Raw genomic sequence first — 27,264 nt, 5'->3', positions numbered from 1 at the left:
GAGAGAGAGAGAGACAGACAGACAGACAGACAGACAGAGACAGAGACAGAGACAGAGAGACAGAGAGAGAGACAGAGAGGATGCTAAGGTCCTATTGGGAGGTAGTTGGACTTGTAGGAAGTAGGCCCTCTGTGGCTGGAGGGATAGCTCAGTGGTTAGAAGCATATGTTGCTCTTCTAGATGACCAGAGTTCAGTTCCCAGCATCCATGCTGGATGGCTCACAACCACCTGTAACGAGTTCCAGGGTTTCAACACTCTCTTCTGTCCTCAGTAGGAACCCTTGCACACGCGGCACAAACATACACAAACATGCACACACACACACACACACACACACACACACACACACACACCATGCACAAACATGCACACACACGCACAGATAGAAAATAAAATAATAAACTCAAAGAGACGGGGTTTGTGGAAGGAAAGCAGTTCATTGCGTAGGGGGGATGCTGTTGTAGATGTCAGGGATGGCCCCTCCCCTCTTTCTTTGCTTCCTGACCTAAGAGGGGAGCCTTCCCCACTGTGTGTTCCTCTGGTGAGAGGCTGTGTGCCACCACAGACACAGATCAGCAGCGTCAGGCACCCACGGCTGTACGGTCCTGGCAGGAGTAACGCTGTAGCTAGAGTCCTGCACCCTCCCTTTGACCAACAGAGCAGCAAAGCTGCATGCCAAGGAGCTGATGGAGAAGGAGGAGGCTGAAGCTTGGTGCCAGCAAGGAGGGGAGCTAGTCCCCTGGCGAGAGGTTTACACTGAGCCAGAGTGCTTCTCAGGGGAGACTGGAGCTGAAACGGCATTGTCAGATGGGAGCGTGCCTCCACAAGGACACACCGCTGATCCTCTGTTTAAATCTAAGCTTCATGCCAGGACCCCAGAAGATGGACTTAGGAGGGCCAGCAGCCATCTTTTCTCCTATCCCTGATGTGCTTACACTGGATAAATCTCCAGTCTCTGCTTTGTCCTGCACTGGCTGGACCTGGCTTGGTAGGCTGACCAAGAGCCTGGGCTTGAACCTTCACTCCAGGGACAAGGCCCCGGAGACTGTTGCCAGGACAGGCCTTTTCTCCTTCTAACTTGGTTTTCTGGAGTATTTGTCACAGCACTGGGAAAACCGATTGGCACAAGCTGGGAACCTACCAGCTTTAAAAGTCTGTGGCCCCTACACACATGTCCATGTGTGGCTAGACACGTGTGGATACATGTGCATGCAATGCTCTTAAACTGAGGTTGTTCAGAGGTGTTGCGCTCTTTGGCATGTGTGCATGGGTGTACGTGTGTGCATGCGTGTGCACGTGTTCATGTGTGCATGTTTGTATGTGTACATGTGTGTGTTTGTATGTGTGCACGTGCTCGTGTGTGTGTGTGTTTGTATGTGTGCATGTACATGTGTTTGAGGATGCACTTTTGTATGTGTGCGTGTAGAAAGTTGACACTGTTGTCTTCGGCTGCTCTCTACTTTATTTTTCTAAGACGGCATCGTGAGACCTGGAATGTGACAACCATGCTGGGTGAGGTTGGATGGCCAGTGAGCTGTAGTGATCTGCTTCTCCTCCCCAGTGCTGGCACTGCGGGCATGTGCCAATGCACTGCCTCTATATGTAGGCACTGGGGGGCTAAACTCAGGTTCTCATTGTGCTCTCTCTATACCGTGCTTAGACTAAACTAGCAACTTGACACAGCCTAGAGTCAACTGGGAAGGGAATCTCCATGGAGAGATTCCCAAGATCAGATTAGCCCTCAGGCAAGGTGGCACTGGGGCTGGGGGCATGTCAATATGGACATGCAATTGTGGATAGGTGTACACAGGTTCACGTTTGTGTGTGCGTGTGCATTTGCATGCATGCTTGCATATGTATGTTTGCACGTGCATGAGTATATGTGTTCCTGTGTACACATGCATAAGATGCTTGTCTATGCACACATGAAGATGTATGGCGATTATATGTAATGCATGCACGTGTGCCTGCTCATAACTCCCTTTAGAGTGAGAGGAACTCGAGGAACTCAGGGCTCCGAACCTTTACATTTTTACATTCCCTGCCCTGATGCTTCGATGTTGTCTTTGTAGACAGTGGCAAAGCTCACCCTGCCCTCCTAGGCCACTTCTGGGTCTCCTTGTACCACTTTTTATTAGGTTTGAGTTGGGCTGTCAGTCCTCAGCCCAAGAATCCCAGACACAATGTTCCCCCAACAAGACCAGGCCTTCGTTGCAGGCTTCCTCCAGTGGCAGACTATGCGAGCTCTGGAGACTCCGTCCCTACCCAAATGTAGCAGTATGGCCGAGGACTCAGTATTTCACAAGCAGGTTGCACTTATGAAGATGCTGGTCAACTCTGGTGGAGGGTATATTCCCATCATCTCCTGTCTGCATCCATAAAAGTCATCCCAAGCCGGGCAGTGGTGGCACACACCTTTAATCCCAGCACTTGGGAGGCAGAGGCAGGTGGATTTCTGAGTTCAAGGCCAGCCTGGTCTACAGAGTGAGTTCCAGGACAGCCAAGGCTATACAGAGAAGCCCTGTCTCAAAAAAAAAAAAAAAAAAGTCATCACAAGACTAATAGTAGATCTTTATTAAAAATAATTTCTCAAATAACAGGGAAACACACAGCGGTGTGTGGCTCTGGGTGGGAGTACTCCCTGAGACGGACAACCCAGGGCTTCCCTCGGCAGGGAACAATGCAATCACAGGCATCATCCCAAGGAGTCACTGTCTGGCACACAAAGCAGGTCTGGGTACAGGGACGACTTGTTCCAGTGCACACAGAGACAGGTTTTTATGAATGGCTGGCTTGGGTGTTTACTGGAGAGACATTCGGTTCTGCCTGAGGTATGTGGTGTTTGCAGTAGTCAGTGGGATGTGGCGAGGCAGCTTGGGTGCTCCGTGTACTCTGCTGCCAAAGGGTCATAGGGAAAGGCACACAGTGAGCTCAGCCATCAGGCAGAAGGGGCCCGGAGCATTGGAGGCAACTTGTGAAGAGACCTAGTTAAGGACAGATGCCTAAGAAAGACCTTGGCTAGTTTCTGACCTTGCAAATCTGGCGTGCATCCATAGTCTCCATCTGCCTGCCTGAGTGGTCCCAGGGGAGACAGCAAGACACAGTTTTCACCAGATGAGAGCCCTGGACAATGACTTCTACACATAGGAACTGGTTTCAGCTTTCTGAAGGGAGGCGAAGCCGGAGCCTCCATTCTGCTCAGTCATATCCAAATAGTGGTCCGTCCCAGGCCCTGGGAAGGAGAGGCCCTGCTGGAGAGGCCTCCACACGGTTCTCACACATGCTCTCTGCTCAGTCATATCCATCAGTGGTCCATCCCAAGCCCTGGGAAGGAGAGGCCCTGCTGGAGAGGCCTCCACAGGGTTCTCACACATGCTCTCTGCTCAGTCATATCCATCAGTGGTCCATCCCAAGCCCTGGGAGGAGAGGCCAGGAAAAAGATGGAGACCTCCACAGGATTCTCACACATGCTCTCTGCTCAGTCATATCCAAATAGTGGTCCGTCCCAAGCCCCTGGGAAGGAGAGGCCAGGAAAAAGATGGAAGCCTCCACAGGGTTCTCACACACGCTCTCTGCTCAGTCATATCCAAATAGTGGTCCGTCCCAGGCCCTGGGAAGGAGAGGCCCTGCTGGAGAGGCCTCCACAGGGTTCTCACACATGCAAGGTGGCCTTTCTATAGCCCTACCCTGGGGACGGGGAAAAGGTAGGCTAGGAGCTCAGCAGAGAACTTCTTGCTCAGAGCAGACAGTCCTGTCTCCATAACCAATACAGTGGCTCTTCCTCTCCTGACTAAATCTACAAGTGGCCCGATCCAGGGGACTTCCTCACCAAGGCTGTGTTCTGCAGGTCTGCTCAGCGAATTCAACATACAGGGATTCCCCCCTCCCTCAACAGGTCGACTGACCTACTAGCACAATTCCAAGACACACTGATAGCTTCTAAATACTTCCTAGCCACGCTCTAAGCGTAGTGGCTCCATGTCAAAGGCAGTGGTTCCCAACCTGAGGGGTGTACCCTCCTTGGTGATGCATATCACATATCCTGCATACCAGATATTTACATATCTGATATCCTGCATATCAGATATTTACACTACAATTCATAATAGTAGCAAAATTACAGTTATGAAGTAACAACAAAATACCTTCATGGTTGGGGGTTGCCAAAACATGAGGAACTGTATTGAAGGGTCTCGGCATTAGGAAGGATGAGAACCACTGGTCTAAAGAGAGGCACCTGTTTCACTGCCTCTGTTCATCAAACCCAACGCCAGCTGGGCCTTCTGTACCATCCTTGGCTGTGTATGTCACAGTGTCTAATAGGTAAAGATGAGACACTCCCATTTGTACATGTCCCTAGACCTAGATGGAAGGCTATGAAGCCGGTGTAACTTTTAGGTTCTCGGCAAAAGTACCGTGAACGGGTGACACTTGGTGTATGGTCAGTCGTCAGCCAAGGCTAGGAGGATAGAGGGGGATCCTCAGCTCAAAGTCGCACTTAACAAGGCTTATTTGTGGGGAAGGTCACGTCTCTGGTTTCATGGTGAATTAAAATTCCATTCAGAAACTCATCTTGAGGTGGTCTTGGTCAACAGGCTGCCATCTGCCCTAGTATGAATGTGCCCCCTCAGGGTTCATGTGTTGAAGACTTAGAACCTAGGTGCTTGGAGATGGGGCCTTGGGGGTCCCCAAGGAATTAATATGAGGACCGGGTCCTTGGGGGGCGGGGGCTATGAGATGGTATCAGAGGCTCGTAAGAGGAGGATAGACCTGAGATGGCTCACCTGCTCTGTCAGGATATCACACTGTGAGATTCAGGAAGGCACTGAAGGCCTGGCACTGACCCTCGTGTATCTGAACACTTGGTTGCCAGCCGTTGGCATTCACTGTCTGAGAGGCCTGTGAAACCTTTGTGAGATGGGGCCTTGCTGAAAGACGTGGGTCACCGGGGGTGGCCTTTGGGACCTTAGAGCCTGGCCCCACTTCCTGCTTATTCTTTGCTTCCTGAGTGTGGACGCCACGTGACCTTCCAGCTTCCTGTTCATGCCTTCGAGCCTTTCCTGCCTGTCGTCTTTTCCACCATGATGGCCTCTGCCCTCCAACTGTGAGCCCCACACAAGCTGTTCCTCCTTTAAGCTGCTGTTCAGGTAGCTTGTGGCAGCAACAAGGAGTCCTGGATGCAGTCCGTCTGCAGAGGGGAGGGAGGGCTGACCCATGCCTGACACACAGCGCTCAGTCGCAGAGGATCATGGGAGCCCACCTTCCCCGGCAGCCTCCATGCAGAATGTTATTCACGCCTCCTCCTGCAAGCACACAACAGCAGACTTCAAGTCATTCTACAGGGAGGTGGACTCCAGGGGCGTGTAAGTGGAGCTAGCATATCTTAGCGTCTCATCCACATGGTATTTTTGTCTCAGGCTGAGAACGAAACCAGTGTCCAGGCTTGTCATTTTCCTTAACTGCCTTCTGGCTCGCCAACACCACCGGTGAGGTTTCTCCTTATGTCCTTTGCTGAAGTGGCATAGCACTTTTCTTTTCTGATCTCCAGGGGACACTGAAATCCTGGACTCAGAGGAACGGAATGACGTGAAGAGAATTTGGAAATGGTTACCGAACGTGACCCCTAACGAAGACCACATGGATGGCAACAAAGACCAGATAGATGAATCCACAGACCCTGAGGTCTTGCTGCCTATCTGTCTTTTGAGACCAGAACAATTGTGAGGGTGAGTCCCAGCTTTGCTTGGTTAGCTCTCACTCTGGGCAGAGGGAGATGAAACTCTGAGAGCCATTCATCCAGATGAATTTCCTGTGATCGCTTGAGAATCCAAGGTGTGCCCAGACAGGCACCCAAGCTCTTAGTTAACCACGTCGTAGTAGTAATTGCGAAGCCGCAGTTCCACGGCTTTGAATCCTGGCCTGTTCTCTACACTGAAGGAGGAAGAGAGAGACGCATTAGTGATTGTCAGTAGGCATAGGAAACATGATTAAGTCACCATGCTCCTTGGCGGTAGTGAATGCTGGTCACTGCACCCGGACCCAGAGGGGTCAAAGGTGTCTCTTCCTGCTCTAAACCTACAGGACTCAAGCCTCTACTTTATAGCATCCAAAGGACCCATGTCCTTGTGGTCTGCCCTCATCTGCACTATGGTACAGAATGTCTCCTGTGTCTGGAGACACCTAATTTGTCCCTGTGCTGCAGATGTACAGATGTTGGACTCGGTCTCTCTGTGTACTTTCCTAAGTGTGTGTGCACATGTATTTAGAGATGTGATTTAAGTGTGTGTGGCGTTCAGAGGACAACCTTGGTGTCCTTCCTCAGACACCATCTACCTTGGTTTTTTGAGACAGGGTCTTTCAATTGCCTGGAACTTGTCAAGTAGGTGAGGCTGGCTGATCAGTAAGCATCTGGGGTCTTCCTGTCTCTATCTTCCTTGCTGGTGCTGGGACCACAAGCACTTGCCACCACGCCTGGCAAATTTTATATGGGTTCTAGGGACTGAACTCAGGCCCCTGTAGTTATACGCCAAGCACTTTTACCAACAGAGCCATCTCCTTAGTCCCTTGGCTCAAAATCTCAAGAGGAGAACAGGGACACAGCTGTAGTATACCATACCTACCTTCAAGCTGGACTTTCAAGGAGAGGGAGTGTTGGTTTGTGTTCTTGATAGAACTCACAGATTTCTGTGGCTGTGGTCTGGGTCAGGACCCTGTACATCCTGAGTCTCTGCCTAGCAAGTCTGTGCTGTTGTTGACAAGTTAAATGCTGAGGTGAGCAAGCCATGGGTGAACTTTGACAATGCAAAGTCTGCCTGGTGTCTGTTTGCTGAATGGACTGGACTGTAGCTGTCGGTTTGTGCCCAGTGTCTGCCTGCCTAGAAGGCTGCTCTGCAGCTGCTGAATCGTGTTTGGTGTTTGCTACGGGTCTGAACTGCTGCCCAGGAAGATAGAGCTTTCCCCAAAGAACTATCGCTGAACAGGGCCACTTCTTCCATATCCTAATAACTTTTCTCTTCCACCCACCTCTGGTGGGTGGTGGACTAGAGGAGAGGCTGAGCCCTTATAAAAAGTTGGTTTCAAAAAATTCATGACTACACTCAATCTCAGCTTTCTAACATCGAGTACCTCACTAGCACCAGACAAGTTTATCACAGTGGCTAGGATCCAACCCACAGGTGCGTCAGAGCATGCCCAGTGGCTCACAGTGGCTAGGATCCTCCCACAGGCACGGCAGAGCATGCCCAGTGGCTCACAATGGATTTACACTCTCACCATGTGCACAGTGTCTGTCTTGCTCAGAGGATGCTGGGTAAGGCGAAACACACTGTACGTAAGAATAGGGACGAGAGCTAAGCAGTCGTGAATGTGGCACGTGGCAGCCCCGTGCCACTATCCGGGACTTCTGGTTAATGTGGCACGTGGCAGCCCCATGCCACTATCCCGGACTTCTGGTGAAAGTGGCCTATGGCAGCCCCGCGCGACTATCTGGGACTTCTGGTACTGAGTGGGTTTGTGCTTGGCAAGAGCTTCTAGCCTCAATGTTGGGATTCCCGGAAGCAGGGCTGCTCCCAGACGTGTCTGAGCTTGGCAAATGCAGGCTTGAGATGACATCTGGGATTCTGGGATTTCTCCCAATCCACATCATAGTCTCAAAAGTTATAACAGCTGGTGACTTTGTGGCTGCCCTAGTCTGCCTAAGTCTGCTATGACATTCCCATAGGTACAAGATGCATATAGTCGTATCCCTGCCACAAAGCAACATGACTGGATAGTGACACAGTCAACCTCTGGCCCACATCCTGTCATTATTTATGCCGAAGGAGGCACATTCCTGATGCATCAAGAGAACTCACACTTCATTTTAATACCCAGAGTGATGGCTGAAACCAGGCACCCATCTTGGTACCCTCTAGGTGTTTTGTCTCCGACTCTGGTCCCTGGAAGATAAATTCCCAGTAACCCCAATTCAGTGATCTCCACCCAAAAAGGTACAGATGTGACCATCGATTTGCGATGACGTGACTGTCGACTTGCTATGACGTGACCGTCGACTTGCTATGACGCGACTGCCTGCCTTTCTTAGCTTCTGTAACTTGCTTAGGCAGATAACTGAAGATTGTTTTGAAGTTGCCTTAACCAATTAACTTGGCAGAACACACCAATTTCTGTTTGCCTGTTTAGATATGGAAGGTCTTCCTGTGGTTTAACTCTTAAAAAACAAAAAAAGCAAAAACAACAATAACAAACCCTTCCTCATACCCCTCCTTCACAGCAATTTCAAAAACTGGCTCAGAGATTGCTCTTGCTGCTTGCAGCTAATCGATATAACTTTTCATTATAATTGGATCGAGTCTGTGGTCTTCTCCCAGGGACCACAAACTCCAGAACAGAAGCTGTGGTTGGTTTTAATTGTCAACGAGACACAGTCTGTTTTTTCGTTTTTGTTTTTTGTTTGTTTGTTTGTTTTTTCGAGTCAGGGTTTCTCTGTGTAGCCCTGGCTGTCCTGGAACTCACTCTGTAAACCAGGCTGGCCTTGAATTCAGAAATCCGCCTGTCTCTGCCTCGCAAGTGCTGGGATTAAAGGTGTGCGCCACCACCGCCCGGCTTAAATGGACACAGCCTGGAACCACTTGGGAAGCGAGTCTCAATGGGGGCCTGTCTACAACAGGTTGGCCTGTGGGGGAATTGTCTTGATTGTGCTATTTGTGTGAAGACCCAGGCCACCATGGATTGCCGTTGGACCAGCGAATCCTGGACTTTCTAAGAAAGGAGGGAGAGAACTGAGCCCTGGAAGCATGTGTGCCATCTCTCTGATGTGTTTGTGACCAAGGTTTAAGTTTCCTTGTCACTTTCTTGTGAGCGTGGACCGTAACCTGGAGTTCTGTGCTAAAATATTCTTTTCCCACTAAGTTATATGTTGGCTACAGCCTTGTATCACAGCGACAGAAATGTAGCTATGACAGCAGCCATGCCACCCACTTCTAGAACCTTCAGGTCAATGGCGGGAAGGGCTGGGCACTCACTCGTAAGTCCAGCACAGGTTCATCAGGTCGTACATTTCTCTCGGGCATCCGGCAGGGCATCCCATCCGCTCTCCTTTCTCCAGCATGGCGGTCACTTCGCTCCCTTTCATCCCCTGAGATGTGAAAATGCACACAAGCTTTCAAAATATACCAACAAGAGTACCTCACCCGCAGACACGCTGGGGCACAGACATAGACTGTTTGATTTCAAGGGACATCAGTCACACGACTAGGGGCCCATCCTCTGGAATCCTAGAGTCAGATGTGGCTGGCCAGTGAGAGAGGCTGGGGTGTGTAGGGGACAGGGGAGGCTCTGGAGTTTGTGTCTGGGAAGCTTCATTTGTGATAATCTATTGAGTGGTACCCTAGGTTCTGCCTGCACCCAGGAACACACACACACACACACACACACATACACAAACACACATACACAAACACACACACACACACACACACACACACAGGACAGTTCAGGCTGCAGAGTGCTTACCTTGCAAGGACCTGAGTTCAACCAACCAAACCCACATAAAAAGACAAGAGTGGTATTGAATGGTCATAACCCCAGTGCTGGGGTATAGAGATAGGCAGACCCCTGGGGCTTACTGCCAGCCAGCCTGGCCTATTGGATGAGCTCGGGCTAATGAAGACACTGTCTCAAAAATCAGAGTGGATAGTCCCTGAGGAATGACACCTGAGAATAATCTTTGGTCTACATACACACACACACACACACACACTCACACTCACACACACACACATACAATGTACATGCATATACACAGATGTGCACACACATGAGAACACACATGGTTACAACTAAAACACTTGATGTCATCAGTATCACCATTTCCATTTAACTTTCAGGAAGGATGGTCTGGGGCTGTGTCTAACGTATTTATGTGTGTAGCACACAGTGAGAATGTGTTCACTTAGTGTCACATGTCATTCTCAAGTCAGCGTAAGCTTAGGTTAGATTGTGCTAACTGTCCACTGTTAGAAGGTGATGAGAGACCCCAGGGTGTCCTCAGATTCTGTGGGGTTCAGGTTTTTGTGGCAATAACCCCACGCTAAGTGACAGTTTTCTAAATCCAAGAGGCTGAGACACGAAACACACAGCTAAGTGTGGCTCACCCTGTATGGCTTCTGCCCATAGGAGAATGCTTCCCACATCAGGACTCCAAAACTCCAGACGTCACTCTTACTGGAGAACTTGTAGTAGTTGATACATTCAGGGGCGTACCACTTCACGGGCCACTTCCCGTGGGTCTGGGCCTGGAAGCAGAGTGGGTTTAAGGAGTGGGGCAGGAAAAGGCCTCTGCTGAAATTCAGCGTCAGTTCAATGAAAAGGACTCAGAAAAATCTCTCAAGGATCCACCAGTTCTGGGGCCGAGGAAGTGGCTCAGTAAGTAGTGGCATCATTCAACATGAATAACACGACCCCCAGTGGCTCTCAGCCTGTGGGTCGTGGCCTTTTTGGGGGTCACATATCAGACATCCTGCATATCAGATATTTGTATTACAATCCATAACAGTAGCAAAATTACAGTTATGAAGTAGCAATGGCAGATTTTATGGTTGGGGTCACACAACATGAGAAACTGCATTAAAGGGTCACAGCATTAGGAAGATTGAGAACCACTGAATAACCCAAACATGGTGGTGTACGCCTATAACCCCAGCACTCAGGAGACGGATGCCAACCTGGGCTGCATGAAACCCTGTCTAAAAAAGGAAAAATCAATTTGTTTGACTTATACTTTTCAAAGTAAGTTGGCACCAAGCATTCAGGGCCAGCAAGATGGTTCAATGGGTAAGGTGCCTGCTGTCAAGCCCAAAGATCAGAGTTTGATTCCTCCAATATACATGGTAGATGGAGAGATCAACTCTGTAAGTTGTCTTCTGATCTCTATTAGAACACCACGGCACACATGCCTAATCACACAGAGCAAGATAAAGTAAATGTAAAAACAAACAAACAAACAACAAGAAAAACAACATAGGATGCTAGTCTGAACAAGACTCCAGTTAAGAAACATTACAGTATTTTGGGGTTTTGTTTTTTGATTGACAGAATCAATGTTAAGAATACTTTTTCCCCCGAGGTTACTAGTGAGATTTCTACCATAATAAAAGACAGAACACACATTTATCTTTCCGTGTCTTTACAACCTGCAACCTTGACTATGCACTGAGCTGTTCCCTCTGCTCCATGGGCCTGCACTGAGCTGTCCTACCTTGTAGTAGTTTTCATCAGCACGAAGGGCTTTTGAGAGACCGAAATCGCTGATCTTGGCATAGTGCTGCGTGACCAGGAGCACATTCCTCGCAGCCAGATCTCTGTGCACAAAATTGCACTCTTCCAAGTACTTCATCCCCATGGAAACCTGGTGAACCAGCTCTATGATGTTCTTATCCTTGATGTGCCTAGAATCACATGATGTCATTATCAAGAGTGGATGGTGACCATTCCAAACACACAGCCGTGTGTTCCCTGTGTACACGGAAGAGGGGTTCACACATTCCTTCTTTTTCAACAATAGGGCGGGCTGGGAAGATGACTCGGGGTGAGAACACTTGCTGCATGCATAACCTGAGGACCTAAGTTTTGATCCCCAGAAGCCAAGTTGAGTAAGGTCACATGTGCTGTAATTCCCAATACTGGGGGTGGGGAGGGGAGGTAGAGATGGGAAGATCTGGAAGCTTGCTGGCCACCAGCATAGCCAAAGCCACACCACACCAAACCATACCAAACTAAACCACACGAGACCAAACCATACCAAACTAAACCACACGAGACCAAACCAAACCAAACTAAACCACATGAGACCAAACCAAAACAGCAGGGCTTACTGTTTAGTGGGAGTGGGAGAACTCTTTTTTTTTTTTTTTTTTTGACAGGGTCTCACGATGTAGCCCTAACTAGCCTGGAATGCACTATGTAGATCAGACTGGTCTCAAACTCACAGAGATCCACCAACCTCAGCCTCTTTGATGCTGGGATTAAAGGCATGTGCTACCACATCTGGCTGTGTTTTAAGGGAATAAAGCAGAGTGACAGAGAAGGACACACAGTGTCCTCTCCTGGCCTCTGCACATATGCATGTGCATGCACACTCATGCGCATGTGTATACACATACATACACTATACACACAGACAAGCAAAAAACAACCACAAGAGGCATGAGTGTGGCAGGTAATCTTGCTGACACATGGCTGTTCCAGACTGAACACCCTTCTCCTGTGTGGGGTAGGCTTCATGCATAGCGCTATGGAGAAAGCTGTTGGTAAACTGTTCATCCTTTACTAAAGTGCAAGCAAAAAGACCTGAGTTTAATGCCCAGTGTCCACGTGAAATTAAAGCCAGGCATGTTAGCCTGCGCTTGTAATCCCAAAGCTGGGAAAGTGACACTGGCGGATTCTTGGTGCTCCCTGCCCAGTCTAGCTAAACTGATGAGCTCGGACCAGTGAGGGAGCCCTGTCTCTAAGGAAGCAGATGGTATTCCAGGGGATGGGCATTGCTTTGGCTTGACTTTTGATCTTCACCTGCATACATGCTTATACTCACATATGCATGTTGGAAATGACAATGAAGAGCTGTATACCATGAGCCCTGGCTCAGAGGAATCAAGGAGTTACTCTATGTTGACAGCAGCCTTAGAGCTTCTATGCCTGGACCACTGATGACCAGAGCCGATGAACTGCCGCTGCCTCTTCAGATGCAGGCACTCAAGAGGTCAGCCAGACAAGACACAGACAGTGCCACAGGAAAAAGTTTGTTCCAGGCGTTTACCAAAGAGTGTTCTGCTTGTTGGTAGGCAATACCCTGTCCACACACTGAGGATTTTATCACTGGACAGAGTTGTTCTCTGACAGAGCTAGGGAGATGCCTTAGCTGGTAAAATGTTTGACGTACAAGGATGGAGACCTGAGTGGGGATCCACAGTGCTGATATAAAAGCCAGGTATGGCAGTGAGGACCTGTAATCCCTGGGGCTCTGTGGCTAGCCAGTTTGGCTGAATTGGTGAGCTCTGTTGTTAGTGAGAGAGCTTGTCTCATGAACTAAGGTGGAGAGCTAAAGAGATAGCTCAGCGATTAAGAACGTGTACTGTTCTTACAGAGGACCTGAGTTTGGTTCCCAGCACCCATGTTGGGAGGCTCGCAAGTGTTGTAACCCCAGCTCCCAGAGATCTGATCCACTCTTCTAGGCTCTATGAGTATCTGTATGGTGTGGCACACACTCACACCAACAAATAAAACACACAAATAAAAAACATTAAGCTGGAGACTGATAACAGATAGAGGTTGATAGCCAGTATTGACTTCTGACCGCCACATTGTACGCATTCACACAGGTGCACACCCTCAAAGATGGAGAGAGAGAGAGAGAGAGACAGAGACAGAGACAGAGACAGAGACACAGAGAGAGGAGGGGGAGAGAGCTTCCTTCTAGAAATTAGGCCCCAGCACAGCCCAAAGTGGGTGGGGGGTGCTGGGCACAGCTCCCATGTCTGTGAGCTCCAGGGCACCTGTTCTGCTGCAGGTACTTGTTGAGGGGCCCCAGCTCTGCCATCTCCATCACCAGCATCCATGACTCCGCCTCGCAGATTCCGATCATGCGCACAATGTACGGGTTGTCCAGCTGCTGCATGACGTTCGCCTCCGCCAGCAGCTCGTCCTTCAGAGCCGGGTCGTTAGCCTCATTCTTGAGGATTTTCACAGCCACTGTTTTTACAACTCTGTAACACAGATTGTTATTTGTGAGACTCTCCAAACTGCCTAGGGGATCTCTTCTCTGTGGCCACTGTGGAGCGGGGGTGGGGGTGGGGGTGGGCAGAAGGGAATGATGCTAACATACCCGCTGCCCAATGAGAAGCTTTTAAAGCCATTCAGAAAAATACATAAATAAATAAAAAACAAACAAAACAAAAACAAACAAACAAAAACCGGCCACAGGCTGGGGAGACAGACCAGTGTATAAAGTGTTTGCATACAAGAGTGAGGGCCACAGTTCGGATCCCCAGAACCCACAGAAAGTTGGATACGATAGCATATGTCTGTAATCCCAGCGCTTCTAGGGAAAAGATAAGAGGCAAGAGGGGAGAATCTGTGGATACTGTGGGGCCAGCAGTGAACCCCGAGAGACAGTCTGAATCAAGGTAAAGGTTGTTCTTTGGCCTCTATATATGTGCAGTGTCAGGAGTACCTGCACACACACACACACACACACACACACACACACACACACACAACCCAAAATAAATGGCTAGTACCATGTTTCTCTTTCTTGTGGAAATTTTATCACAGGTGGAAATTTTCAAATCGCATATAGCTAATGTTTGCTCTTTCATTTAAGGCCACAGTTTGTTAGAATACTTTCAAGAGTTCAGTATGATCCATGTGATGTTTTTGTGAGAGAATAAAAAAAGGTCTATATTTCTGAAACACGTGAGGCTTGCTTAAAAGTAACAAAGCCCAGTAGAAGAGAAGTGTTTCTTTCCCATTAACTCTGAGCTTCAACAACATGTGTGCTTCAGACTGGGCACGGTGGTGGGTGGTCCCCTGTGAGCCCCAGTGCCCCAGAGGTGGAGACAAGAGGATCCTTAGTTTAAGGTCATCTTTAACGTCCTCTAAAAAAACAACACCACCGATTTCCATCTGGTCAGCTCTGCCTTTTGAAACTGAGAAGCAAGGCCAGCTTCAAATGCTGGTTCTCCCCCATATAAGGAAGGGGTGGAGATGGTCACTGGACTGCCACCCGGATTCCTGGAACTCCCTCTGGTATTCCCCAGTCATCTGTGTGTGATTCTGTCCTAACTGAACATAGACACATGGTCTTGGGAGGCGCTACAGCATATAACTGTGAGAGTTAACAGGAGTCTGAGAGGGGGGCGTCTAGGGAGCCCTATATATCCTACAGAGGCCACCATCCACACTGAGGCCAGACTTCTCAGCAGTGCGCGAAGCTCCTGTACTCACACGTGTGCTCTGGCGTAAGCCCAGTCACTGGTTCCCCAAATCGGACTTCGGGGATTGTTCTCTGGCTTGTGGTTGGTGCTCTGCATGAAGGAGTAGATACTCATGTCTCCCAGAAAAGCTTCTGCAGTAGCGAGTTTCCCAATCTAGTGTTTGTCACCGGGGGCCTTCCCACCATTGCCCAGTTCCCGAAATAACAACTGAGATTATTACTTATGAACAAATGCCTAGGCCATAAGCTCGGGTTTGTTCCTGCTAGCTTGTAACTCACTTGTTCTGTTTAATCTAGTCTGTCTGCCGTAGCCTACCTCTCCTTAGTCTCATGCCACTGTCTTCCTCAGAGTTTGGAGTGAATCCCTTCCTGCGCCTGAGTCCATCCCAGAGTTCCTCTTTCCCTGTCGGAACTCCCACCTCCCACTTCCTGCCTCAGCTAATAGCCATCAGCTTTTCATTGGCAGGTGATGCTGCCAGTAAGCAAGAGATTCTCTCTCCAGTCATTCTTTTATAAACAGAGGAACGTGCAGTGGTCAGCAATGGAGAATGGTCCAAGCTGAGGAAAGTCCCTGAATTGTGAAATGTTAAACCAGCTTCAGTAAAGTTCACCAGTGTGTATGTATATAGCTTGCTGCAGTGTCATGTGATTTACCAGCTAGGTTATGTCTACGTGCATACGTGAACACAAAGTTCCTTTCTGATATTGAAAATGAGCTTCTGGGCCCAGGATTTAAAAAAAAAAAAAAACATACATTGTTTTACATTTTCTTCTTTTTTAGACAGGGTCTTACATAATCCACTGTGGCCTGAAACTGACTCTATAGTAGGAAATGACCTTAACCTTCTGATCCTCCTGTCTCTGCCTCTGGGGCACTGGGATTACAGGTGTGTACCCAACATGCCCAATTCGAGGCACACACACTGTTCAAGCTCAGAGTCCAAGAGAAAGAAACACTTCTCTCCCACTGGGCTTTGTGACTTTTAAGTGAGCTTTAATGTGTTTCGAAAATATAGATTTTTTTTCATTCTCTCACAAAAAACATCACATGAATCATGCTGAACTCTTGAAAGTATTCTAACAAAATGTGGCTTAAATGAAAGAACAGACATTAACTATGTATGCTTTGAAAAATTACCTGTGATAAAATTTCCACAAGCATGAGAAGTCGTTTCTTTTGTTGAGCCTTCAAACTGGTGAATAAAAACAGAACTAACCAGGGAAGGGGCCATGAGGGCCTCAGTAGGTAGAGGTGCTCCTCAGTAGGTAGAGGTGCTCCCTGCCGAGCTTCGTGACCGGAATCTGAGACCCAAACCATACCCATGTACACACACACACACACACACACACACACATATCACACACACATATCATACATACATACACACCACATATACATCACACACACATACCACACACACATACCACATACACATCACACACACATACCATATACACACACACACATCACACACACATATCACACACACACATAACACACCACACACACATCACACACACATATCACATACACACATCACACACACATATCACACACACACATAACACACCACACACACATCACACACACATATCACACACACATAACACACCACACAAACATCACACATACCATACTCACACACACACACATCACATACACATACCATACACACACATACCACATACACATCACATACACATACCATATACACACACACACACACATACCACATCACACACATATACCATACACACACACTTACCAAATAGACTACATCAAATAACATAATAAATGGGACACGCGCACACAGGAAAGCACACACAGCTAGTGTGGTGATCTAGAATGAAGCCTGTAGCCTGCCAGGAGGACTTAGATATTATCAGCACCCTAGGAGCCTCTCTGGGTCCTCCCGGAAACACGAGAGGATCCTTTCTGTCATCTCTAGCCACCTACTTTGGCTTTCATAGTTGCATCTATCATTACATCTGTGGTGTGAAGCAGGGATCTAAATTAAGAAGTTAAAAAGGTCTCTTGATTCCTCTAAACATTTAAAATAGAAAATACCATGTCTTCTAGAAAAGCAGCCGAGAAAGAGGATGCCCACTCATTCTAAGAGCCTACCCTTGTTCCAATCCCTGAGCATTTGTTTACAAGGCCCAGGAAGAGGCTAGGAAACTCCTAGTCTTCCAGGCATTGGGCTCTTTACACAGAAGAGAGTAAGGCCCCATTATGAGAACTGTAAGAAGGCAACTGACTGATAACTCCACATGGTGGTTTGAATGAGAAAAGCCTCAGTAGGCTCATATATTTGAAGGCTTGGTTCTAGTTTGGTAGAACTGTTTTGAGAATGATTAGGAGGCATGGCCTTGTTGGAAGAGGCCTGTAACTGGGGGTGAACTTTGAGGTTTCTTGCTCTCTGCCTCCAACTTGAGAATAAAATTTAAACTCAGCTACTACTACTCCAGTGCCATGTCTTCCCACTGCCATGATGGTCATGGACTCACCCTCTGAAACTAAACAAGCCCCCAATTAAATGCTTCCTTTTATAAGTTGCCTTGGTCATGGTGTCTCTTCACAACAATAGAACAGTAACTAAGACACTTCATGAACACAGATATGAAAATTCTAGGAGAAATACTCATGGGTTATATTCAGGTGTTTATGAAAGGCGATGTAGTGGACAAAAGGCTAGGGGAGTTTACCTTACAATGGAGAGACGTGTTTGAGATCTGAAATCTAATGGCTGTAACTCATCACAGAACCACAGTAAGGAAAAAGCAGCACAGAATGAGCTCAGTGGAGCAGCGTCTTCAACAAAATCCAGCATAGATGCAGGGCTAAAGAACTCGCAGAAATATCGAAACAGAGTGGCATGTCTTCAGTCTGTTAGGCAGCAGCCATCATGTACAGATATAAACCATACCCAAGGGAATGCTGGGCTCTCTCTGCGTGTAACCGGGCACAAGGCTCCTGTCAGTTATAAAACACTATTCTACCATCCCTAGATAATGTACTAAGGTGAGGAGGACACACACTCAACAGATAAGGATTGGACATGGTTTTCTTTAAAAAGTATCATTATTGGGCTAGGGAGGCAGCTCAACCTGTAAAGGGCTTGCTATGAAATCCTGAGGACTGAGTTCGATCCCCAAGATCAAAAAAAAAAAAATGTTTGTGGTACACAGTTATAATCACAGCACTGGGTAGGCAAAGACAGGTGGATTCCTGTGGTTCTCTAGCCAGTTTCCATAGCCTAGTAGGTTAAGCTCCAAATCCCAGTGAGGAGACCCTGCCTCAAAAAGCAGGGGGGAGGGGTCCTGAGGAATGATTTTTTTTTCTTCTTCTAAGTGCATTTGTACACAAATGCATATTCTCAACACATACATACTTGTGAACACATCTGAACATATATACTCATACCCACAAATGTATAGGCACACACACACACACACACAAACACATACACACATACATATACAGAGAGAGATAGAGATAGAGATAGATAGATAGATAGATAGATAGATAGATAGATAGATAGATAGATAAAGATATTTGGCATTCATAAGTGACTCATTTGTATATTAAATAATAGCTAGGTAAACTGCTACTGGTCACAAATAAACTCCATATGTAAGATCAAGACATGGAAAATGCTACATGATGCCATATGTTACCATAAAACTACTAAGAGTACCAAAGGCACTTAGTATTTATATACAAAACACCTGAGAATGCATGTAAAGGAATTTGATAAAACTTGACACAGAAAGCTAAGCAAGTCTGCAGAGAGAAATCTGAAAGAAGGTCAAGAATGAGGTCCAGGAGGGAATGGGCTGAGTTTACAAACAGAAAGACTCAATGGTAAAATGACATTGTTTTGTCTCACAATGGTCTTCGTAGAACCCAGATCTCAACTCCCTAAATTCTGTGGTTGAAATTGTATATAAGTTCATGTTAACTAATCATATTGATTCATATTAATTAATCAAGAAATTAAAATACAGTAAGCTAAAGTAAAGCATGAAAGTTTATGTCTAGATACCTAAAAAAAGCAATATTTAAATTTTCAAAAGATTTATATTTAATAATGTATCTAAGTGTGAGTCTGTGTGTGAGTATGTGCCTGTTGAGTTCATGTACCCCCAGGGTCCAGAAGCGGGCAGCAGAACTCTCGGAGCTGGAGTTACTGGCATTAGATGGTTATGAACCATCTAATATGTGTGCTGGGAACTGAATTTGGGTCATCTGGAAGAGCAATATGTCCTATTAATCCCCGAGCTATCTCTCTATCCTTTAATATTTAACTTTAAAAGTGTCTGTGATTCACATACATATATTTAAACTAAGCATCATGACTTCTGGGTGTATGCATAGAAAATGAGGAACTAGAAACAAAAAATTCACACACCTATAAGGACCCAATAAACGCCTACACTAAGGTTAGCCACACATTAGTTGTGTTCTGGAGATATAATATGTTTTTATTTTCTTATGAACTTGCTTATTTCTATTTAGTTGTTTTGTATACTATACTATGTACTAAAACAAACATTTCATTACTGTCACCACAGTTAGCATACACGTAGGATGCTTTTTCTATAAATGAGTCAGAAATGAAGATTACAAGATGGCTCATTGGGTAAAAGAACTTGCTGCCAAACCTGATGTCCTGAGTTTAATCCCTAGAACCTGTGTGTGGAGGAGAGAACCAACTGACGTGCCCTCTGACACATACGTGTGTGTGTGTGTGTGTGTGTGTGTGTAGGAGAGAACCAACTGACATGCCCTCTGACATGTACATACGTGTGTGTGTGTGTGTGTGTGTGTGTGTGTGTGTGTAGGAGAGAACCAACTGACATGCCCTCTGACACATACGTGTGTGTGTGTGTGTGTGTGTGTGTATGTGTGTGTGTGGAGGAGAGAACCAACTGACGTGCCCTCTGACACGTACGTGCGTGTGTGTATGTGTGTGAACATATATACTCATACCCACAAACATACATATGTGTAGGCACACACACACAAACACAATAGAAAATAAATTAAGAATTATTGTATCAGAAATGAATAAATATAATGCTAGTGCAAAACTCCTAAGCCACGTACTCGAATGTCAATGTCTGAGATCAAATGAACATTCCGGGTGCGTTCTGAGGTGTTTGCAGAATGCAGGCTGTACTGAGGGTGACGGCAGTGTAATGAAGCAATGGTGCTTACTTTTTCATTTGGTAGTATCCCTTTTTCACAGTCCCGAAGTTACCAGAGCCCAGTTCATTGTCCTCCAGGGTCAGCAGGTTCCTGTCCAGGTAGACCTCTTTGGGCCGGATCTCTTCAGGGTCAGCATAAGGACTCTCATACACCTCTGTGTCCATGGGCAGAGCTTCTCTTTGAAGGCCTGCAGTGTAGTCAGGGGACAGATGACTCCAGTCTGGACTCCTGTGAAACTGTAACCCTTGCCACCCTGCCCTCCACGTCTTTGGTCTTATGGGACAGTTGCATGCAGCTGAGAAGCGAAGCAAAGGAAGAGATAAGATGGGTCTTCTAGACTAGCAGTGATGGTGGATAAAACCTCCCTTAGGATTTAAGCCAGCTGTGACAGTCTCCTACTGGGAGGTGGCACCAATGGCACCATGCTCCTTGTTGGCTTTACATAACTGAACCAACAGAGCTCAAGAGGAATGACGCACATGCTTTCCAAGGTTTTGAAAAGCCAACATGCTTCATCTCTGAGATGCTAAGGATGGAGTTCCACTACTCTGAGGCTCACACTGAGAAAGGTCATAAGCTCAACATGTAGCCAGCAATGATGCTGACGGTGTATGCAACCCCATGCCCGGCGTATGCAGGGCTGGGGAAGAAACCCAGGGCTCTGAGCATGCTAGACAAGCACCCTATGTGAGTCACACCTCCAGCCACAAGGTACAAATTAAATGAGAGAGAACCGGCTCTTGTGGTTTTATGCTTTTGTTTGGAGGTGATCAACAGCAATAAACAGACCCCAAACTCATCAATAAAAAATAACATGCAGATACTCATGAACCCGAGAAAGGCACCCAAAAGACCCGTTTCCGGGAACGAGTTGCCTGTGTCCTCCTGCACTGTGTCCCCCGTGGTCTTCCAGTCATCACAGCCCCCTGAACAAATCTAGAAGAACCTGTGAGTTGTGCCTACTATCAAAACCATCCAGAAGTTATCGTCATCCTTTGGCAACATGTTCTCACAGCATGATGCTGCCGATGCTAACAACTTGTTGGGGGTTTTTGTTTGCTTGCTTGTTTTAATTGTAAAAGATCATTTTTCACTAGATAGGACTCCTTGTTTTATGGATATCTTCTGCCTCTGGCTGGATATTACCACTATTTAGTGTGGACCATCACTGTAAGGCCAATTTGGAGTGGTGCCAGGAGTTTGTAAGCTGACTCTACACACTGGCAAGCATCTGCGAACCCTGCTTGAATGTTTATTGAGTTAAAGTGCATCTCTCACCTCGGTCTGGGCCCCAGGGGCCTCCGGCTGGCTCATAAGGGTTGAAGGACGCGGTGCTCTCCGGACGGCTCCCTTGGGGTGGGGCAGGCTGAAGCACACAGATGGTAAGATGTTATTTTTCCGCCTCAATGCCACCATTTTCAAGCGTTCACAGATAACTTATACAAGGGAGACAGAGGATTAGGAAGAGGTCAGAAAGGCTCATCTCATTCTTCAGGCAACTGTTTGGACCTGAGAAGCCTAGACAGGCTCATAGCTTCCAACTCCCACCCCTGACGTGGCCTTAGAGAGGGAGGGAGAACATCTATCTGCTCTGTCTATCCCAGGAGAACTTCCTTTCCCACCTCCCAGAAGATGGCAGGACTCTGCACTCTGTTCATTCCCCACGGGTTCATTTCTGCTTTCATCTAATGTCAAGTAGAAGCTAATTAAAAGGTATTTTAAAGTCAAACCGTGTCCACCTGTTTTGCCTTCCATACAGATTTAGATGCAAGGCATTGTTACCACAGGGTAGCCCCGGCCAACTAGCTGCAAGTCCCAGAGAAGAAGGCTGCATCCTCACCCCCACCCCATTTACTTTGGTCATCATCGTGATAAGGACTGTGACAATGGTAGCAGGCACATGTCCTGTCAAAGAGACATTCTTTTTGCCTTCCTGAAGGAAGAGAGCTCTTCTGTTTTCCCTGCAGCTGGCCATTGAGGCACACAGGCCCTTACAGACAGAGGCTTCTCAGTCAATCCATCAATATCAATTTGCTCTGTGGGGTAGGCAGAGGGGGTGAATCTCCTTATATCCCTAAGGATTTTCTATTTGAAACATTTTCTTCTCTTTTTCTGGCCCATCTTTCCTCACAAATTAAAGCAAGGTGGTGGCTATTAAACCTGTCTCACAGGCAAACCACCATCCAGCTCTGACTGGTCGCTCCTCCCATTTCTGTCTTACCTTATCAGCATCCACACATTGCCTTGAAGTAGTGAGATAATGCCAGATTTGAGGGGAAGTGTAAAGAAACAGACATGCCCAGCTAACATTACACAGCCACTGTCTTGAGGCACACATCAAAATCCCACCTGCCTCACTGGCCTGACAATCCCACCCATCAACATTTAGCAGCAGGGTCGCACTTGGGTCATTACAGCTGGCTTCGTGGCATTTACCATGAGTTAGAGGCTGGCAATGCCCATGGCAAAGGCCTCTTTCAGAGGAACCAAAGGATACCCAGTCTCAGATGTCACAGGATCCATATTCTCCTGGTCTCTCTCAACACTCCCGAAAGACTGTGTGATAGAACTGATCATGGCAACAGAGCAGAAGTTATGCGGACTTAAGCATTAAATCAAAGCTGAATAGCTGGGCTACGCTGGTAATGGACACTAAGGCGAAACACACAACATAAACACGTGAAAGGACACAGGATAGACACATGAGTAGGTGAATGCGTGTGTGTACGTATGGACAGGTCCATAGATGGATGTATGGGTATGTAGAAGGATATCTGATGGATGGATCAATGGATGGATGAGTGGATAGATAAATGAGTGGATGGTTGAATCCATGAGTTGGTAGATGGACAGGTGGATGCATGGGTGGATAGATGGGTGGATGGTTGAACAGATAGATTTAAAAATAACTTTTCAGGAGATGGAGATGTGAAATGTAAATTTACATGGTTTAAAATGAATTCTCTCTTTAGTCTTTGCACTCGGGAAGGGAACCAAGTACAGGTGATCTCCCGCAAGCGACCCTCTTAAACATTCACACGCGACCTCAGTCAAGTTGGGCGTTGCTTCGATGCCCTGCCTAAGAACTCCCCTAGTTTATGCTTGATAATTGCTTCCGTTATCCAGCTGCAGTGTCCAGATGTCTTTTCGGGTTAGTGTGACTACCATGTTAAGTCTTTCAATTTTTCTCTAAACACATCCCCAAGACATTCTCTGGCCCGTCATGGAGTTAAAGGATACCCCAGGATAGGGACAACAGGCATGACCCTTCCTGTGGATATAAGAGCTCCTGCCCTCTGCCACTCAGTGCCCCAATTGGGGTCTTCATGCAGGATTTCTAGAATGTTCTCCACAGCAAGGGAGAACTTCAAAAGGCTTGTTATAATAAACCAGAACTCACAATTTCCTAGCAAATATTTTTAAAGTGGAGTTGAGGGTCTTAGGAAATCCGTTTTTTTAAAAAGGGGGGGCAGTATATCAAAAGCGCGTAGAGATCAGGGTGGCACCCTGAGCATCCGAACTCCTGGAAGGAGTTCACACCCAGATAGACAGGTGCTACTCCATGCCTAGCTGACAGACAGAGGAAAATATTGGGCATCTCCTTTGGGAACTAGGATTCCTCATTATGTGGATGTGGCTCAGGGCTTCATTTCCATGCCACCCGACAGAAAGCACCCTAGGAGACCAGACAGAGCCCCTGAGACCTGAGAAATAGATAACCTTTCTCATCTGGATGCCTCAGTACTAGGACCCACCACCTCCTGCCTCCTGCACCTGGCTTGCGTGTCCTGCAGAAGGAATGGGTGGTTTTGCACCGTGTTAGTTACCAGAGCAGCAGCTAGCTGCTTTGTGGTGTAGATGAGGATGCAAGGCCCTGCTTCCAGCTTTCCCACAGTCCTTGGGACCAACAGGCCCTTGCTGGACCACTGTCACCACTAAACGCTCTGGAAGCAAAGCCTCAGTTGAAAGACAAATGGAGGGAAATGTGAACTGTCATGAGAAGCATTGCTGGTAGACAGCGCTAGCGTGTGTCATACTCGGTGGTCTGCCCCTCCCTGGCTGGCATCGTCTGTTCTGCACTGAGAACAGAGTTGTAAAGGAAGTGCTGGCAGCTTCACCCTTACCTTTCCACCTATGCACAACTTCTAAGTCGCCTCTAGATGGCGCCAGGTACCCAACCTTGGGTAGATAATTTTCAAGTTCGAACTACTCTGTCACAGTGCATTAAAGGTGGTCATGCATTAGGCACGCTTGTGTGTGTGTGTGTGTGTGTGTGTGTGTGTGTGTGTGTGGTGTGTGTGCATGATATTATGTGTGTGTGTATCTGAGCAGTTATGTGTGTGCATGTGTCTGTGGAGGCCAGTGGTCAACCTCGGGTGTTGTTTTTCAGGAACTATCCATCCCAGTTCTTGGTCTCCATTGGCTGAATGGCTGGCTGATCAGTAGGCCCTAGGGACTTGCCTATCTCTGTCTCTATAGGCCCATGGTTACCAGAGCTCTCCAGCACACCCTCTGTCCTCTGAGGTGGTCTCTGCCCTGTGTCCTGCTTCCACAACCTTGCCTTTTGCTTCCTGGACCTTGGCTTTCACGCCCAGCTTCCTGCAAGTATTTTCAAACTAGGCAATGATGGCAGTGTGGGTGGTAACATTCCCTAAAGGCCAGAAGCCAGAGGGCTCCAGGACACTGGCTGCAATCAGCTGGCTACAGTTACCAGTCTCAGTGTGAGGGCAGACTCTGTCAGAAGGTGAGATGTGGTTAGGTTTGCCTAACGATGAGCACATGCCCTGTATAATTTATTCTTTTATTTCACAGCAAAGATCTAAAACCTGACTCCTCCTCCTCCGATTCCTCCTCCTCCTCCTCCACCTCCTCCTCCGACTCCTCCTCCTTTTAAATTAATTAATTTATTTACACTGTCGCTCTCTCTTCAGACACACCAGAAGAGAGCATCAGATCCCATTACAGATGGCTGTGAGCCTCCATGTGGTTGTGGAAATTGAACTCAGGACCTCTGGAAGAGCAATCAGGGCTCTTAACCACTGAGCCATCTCTCCAGCCCACCCTGGCCCCTTCTGATTATACTTTCTCAAAATCCTGGCCATCAAAGTTTACATAGAACAAAACATGAAATCAGGCTTTAACAAGAAATCCCAGGGACGTGTTTTCCATTTAATGGTCTTAGCGAGGGTGTGTGTAGCTGGGAAGCCGCCTTCAGTCAGTGGCCACAGCTGTGGATATAGGTAACCAACACAGCGGAAATGCTACGATTCATAGCAGCAGGGATTTTAAATGGCCACAAACACTCTTACGCCTTAGCGAAGTGCAATTACATTCTAAGAATATAAAATGAATTACTGTTTTCTAGAGTTAAAATTCACCTGCCTTGGGGCTGGAGAGAAAGCTCAGTGGTTAAGATCAAGTATTGATTTTTGTTGCTTGTGGAAACCCAGGTTTGGTCCCAGCACCCATCCTGGGCTGCTCACAGCCAGTTGTAACTCTGGCTCCAGAAAAGCCAATGTTCTTTCTTGGCCTCTGAAGGCACACATGCAACATGCAATGAAACAAACATGCACATGCATATATGAATAATAATCTATGTCAAAAATGTACTTGATGGGGGCTGGAGAGATGGCTCAGCAGTTAAGAGCATTGCCTGCTCTTCCAGGACACCTGGGTTCAATTCCCAGCACCCACATGGCAGCTCACAACTATAACTCCAAGATCTGATACCCTCACACAGGCACACATGCAGGCAAAATACCAGTGCACATAAGATAAAAAGAAATACATTATTTAAAAAAAAAATGTACTTGACTTTCCAAATATTTTTCTCCTCTTCATGCTAAGGACCAAAACCAGGGCCTCGTGATTGTTAGATAAAAACTCTGTAACTGAGCTAAATCCTCACCCTACCTAGTTTTATTTTTTTTAAATGAAAATTTCAAATTAATAATCTTAAAATCAAAGCATACTTTTCATTAACTCTCTAGATGCTAGAGTTCATTCAAGTGCTTGTGGCTGGGCTTTGCTGGTGTTGGCTTCTCTAAAATGTGCACATGGGGTAGGTGTGCTTGTGAGTGTATGCCCATGTGTGTGCATGTATGTGTGATTGCTTATGTGGACATTCAGGGGCCAGAGGCTGACATCAGATATCTCTTTTGATGTCTTCACCTTATTGTTTGAGGCAAGGTCTCTCACTGAACCTGGAGCTTGCCTATTTGACGAGACTGGCTGGCTGAGGGGCCCTCCCACCTCACCCCCTTAGCACTGTGATGGTGCCGTGTGGGGTTCCTGTGCCGCCGTGTGGTCCTGTGCCTGGCTTCTTCCTTGGATGCCAGGGATCTGAACTCAGGACCTCGTGCTTGGGTGTCTAGCCCTTTATCGACTGGGCTATCTCTCCCAGTTGCATCATTGGCTTTTGCTATGACAACTGGCTCTCCTGAGTGGCGGTCATTACTGAATCACACAGAAGGCCCAGAATAAGGCAGTCCTGCTGCTAAGAAAGGGCTCTATTGATTGGGATTACAGTCCTTAGTAGGTGACATCATGAGGGTAATCCCACATGGGCGTGACTCAGTTGAGCATCCTTAGATGCAAGTTTAGACTTTCTAAGGAAAGGGGAAAGGGGGGGGGAAGGGAAGCTGACACCCCCCCCCACCCATGCGGCAACACCATCGAGGTTCCTTCTGGCTCTGGACTCTCTCCCCTTGACAATCTCCCCCATGGACATTGCAATTGCTTAACTAGTCTGTGTAACTCTGTAAGTCCTTGAAATAAATCTCTGTGTAGCTATACGCAGGTGATACATTTGCCATGTGTAAGCAGCAATACGTGCATATACAAATATATATCTCCCTGATGGCTAAGGATGTTGAACATTTCTTTAGGTGCTTCTCAGCCATTCGGTGTTCATCAATTGAGAATTCTTTGTTTAACTCTGTACTCCATTTTTTAATAGGGTTATTTGGTTCTCTAGAGTCTAACTTCTTAAGTCCTTTGTATACATTGGATATTAGCCCTCTATCAGATATAGGGTTGGTAAAGCTCTTTTCCCAATTTGTT

General features: G+C 47.2%; 1 protein-coding gene and 1 long non-coding RNA gene across 5 annotated transcripts in view; one reads left to right on the top strand and one right to left on the bottom strand.

Moving 5' to 3' along the window:
• LOC116081406 overlaps positions 1-27,264 on the top strand; it is a 45,059-nt gene that overhangs the window by 2,967 nt on the left and 14,828 nt on the right. For both annotated transcript variants that reach the window (XR_004114875.1, XR_004114874.1), the window contains exon 2: positions 5,550-5,727. This is a non-coding gene — a long non-coding RNA (uncharacterized LOC116081406). The remainder of the gene's footprint in view (positions 1-5,549; positions 5,728-27,264) is intronic.
• Positions 2,552-27,264, bottom strand: part of Syk (spleen associated tyrosine kinase) — a 72,682-nt gene continuing 47,969 nt past the window's right edge. For all 3 annotated transcript variants that reach the window (XM_031357928.1, XM_031357926.1, XM_031357927.1), the window contains exons 8-14: positions 21,481-21,568; positions 20,212-20,389; positions 13,552-13,761; positions 11,259-11,448; positions 10,156-10,296; positions 9,025-9,137; positions 2,552-5,932 (exon numbers count right to left, since the gene is read on the bottom strand). In XM_031357928.1, the coding sequence (XP_031213788.1) occupies positions 5,860-5,932; positions 9,025-9,137; positions 10,156-10,296; positions 11,259-11,448; positions 13,552-13,761; positions 20,212-20,389; positions 21,481-21,568 (993 nt within the window). In that variant the 3' untranslated portion in view covers positions 2,552-5,859. The remainder of the gene's footprint in view (positions 5,933-9,024; positions 9,138-10,155; positions 10,297-11,258; positions 11,449-13,551; positions 13,762-20,211; positions 20,390-21,480; positions 21,569-27,264) is intronic.

Source organism: Mastomys coucha, unplaced genomic scaffold, assembly GCF_008632895.1.
Source record: "Mastomys coucha isolate ucsf_1 unplaced genomic scaffold, UCSF_Mcou_1 pScaffold7, whole genome shotgun sequence".
Lineage (NCBI taxonomy): Eukaryota > Metazoa > Chordata > Mammalia > Rodentia > Muridae > Mastomys > Mastomys coucha.
This window is presented reverse-complemented; position numbering and strand designations above follow the sequence as displayed.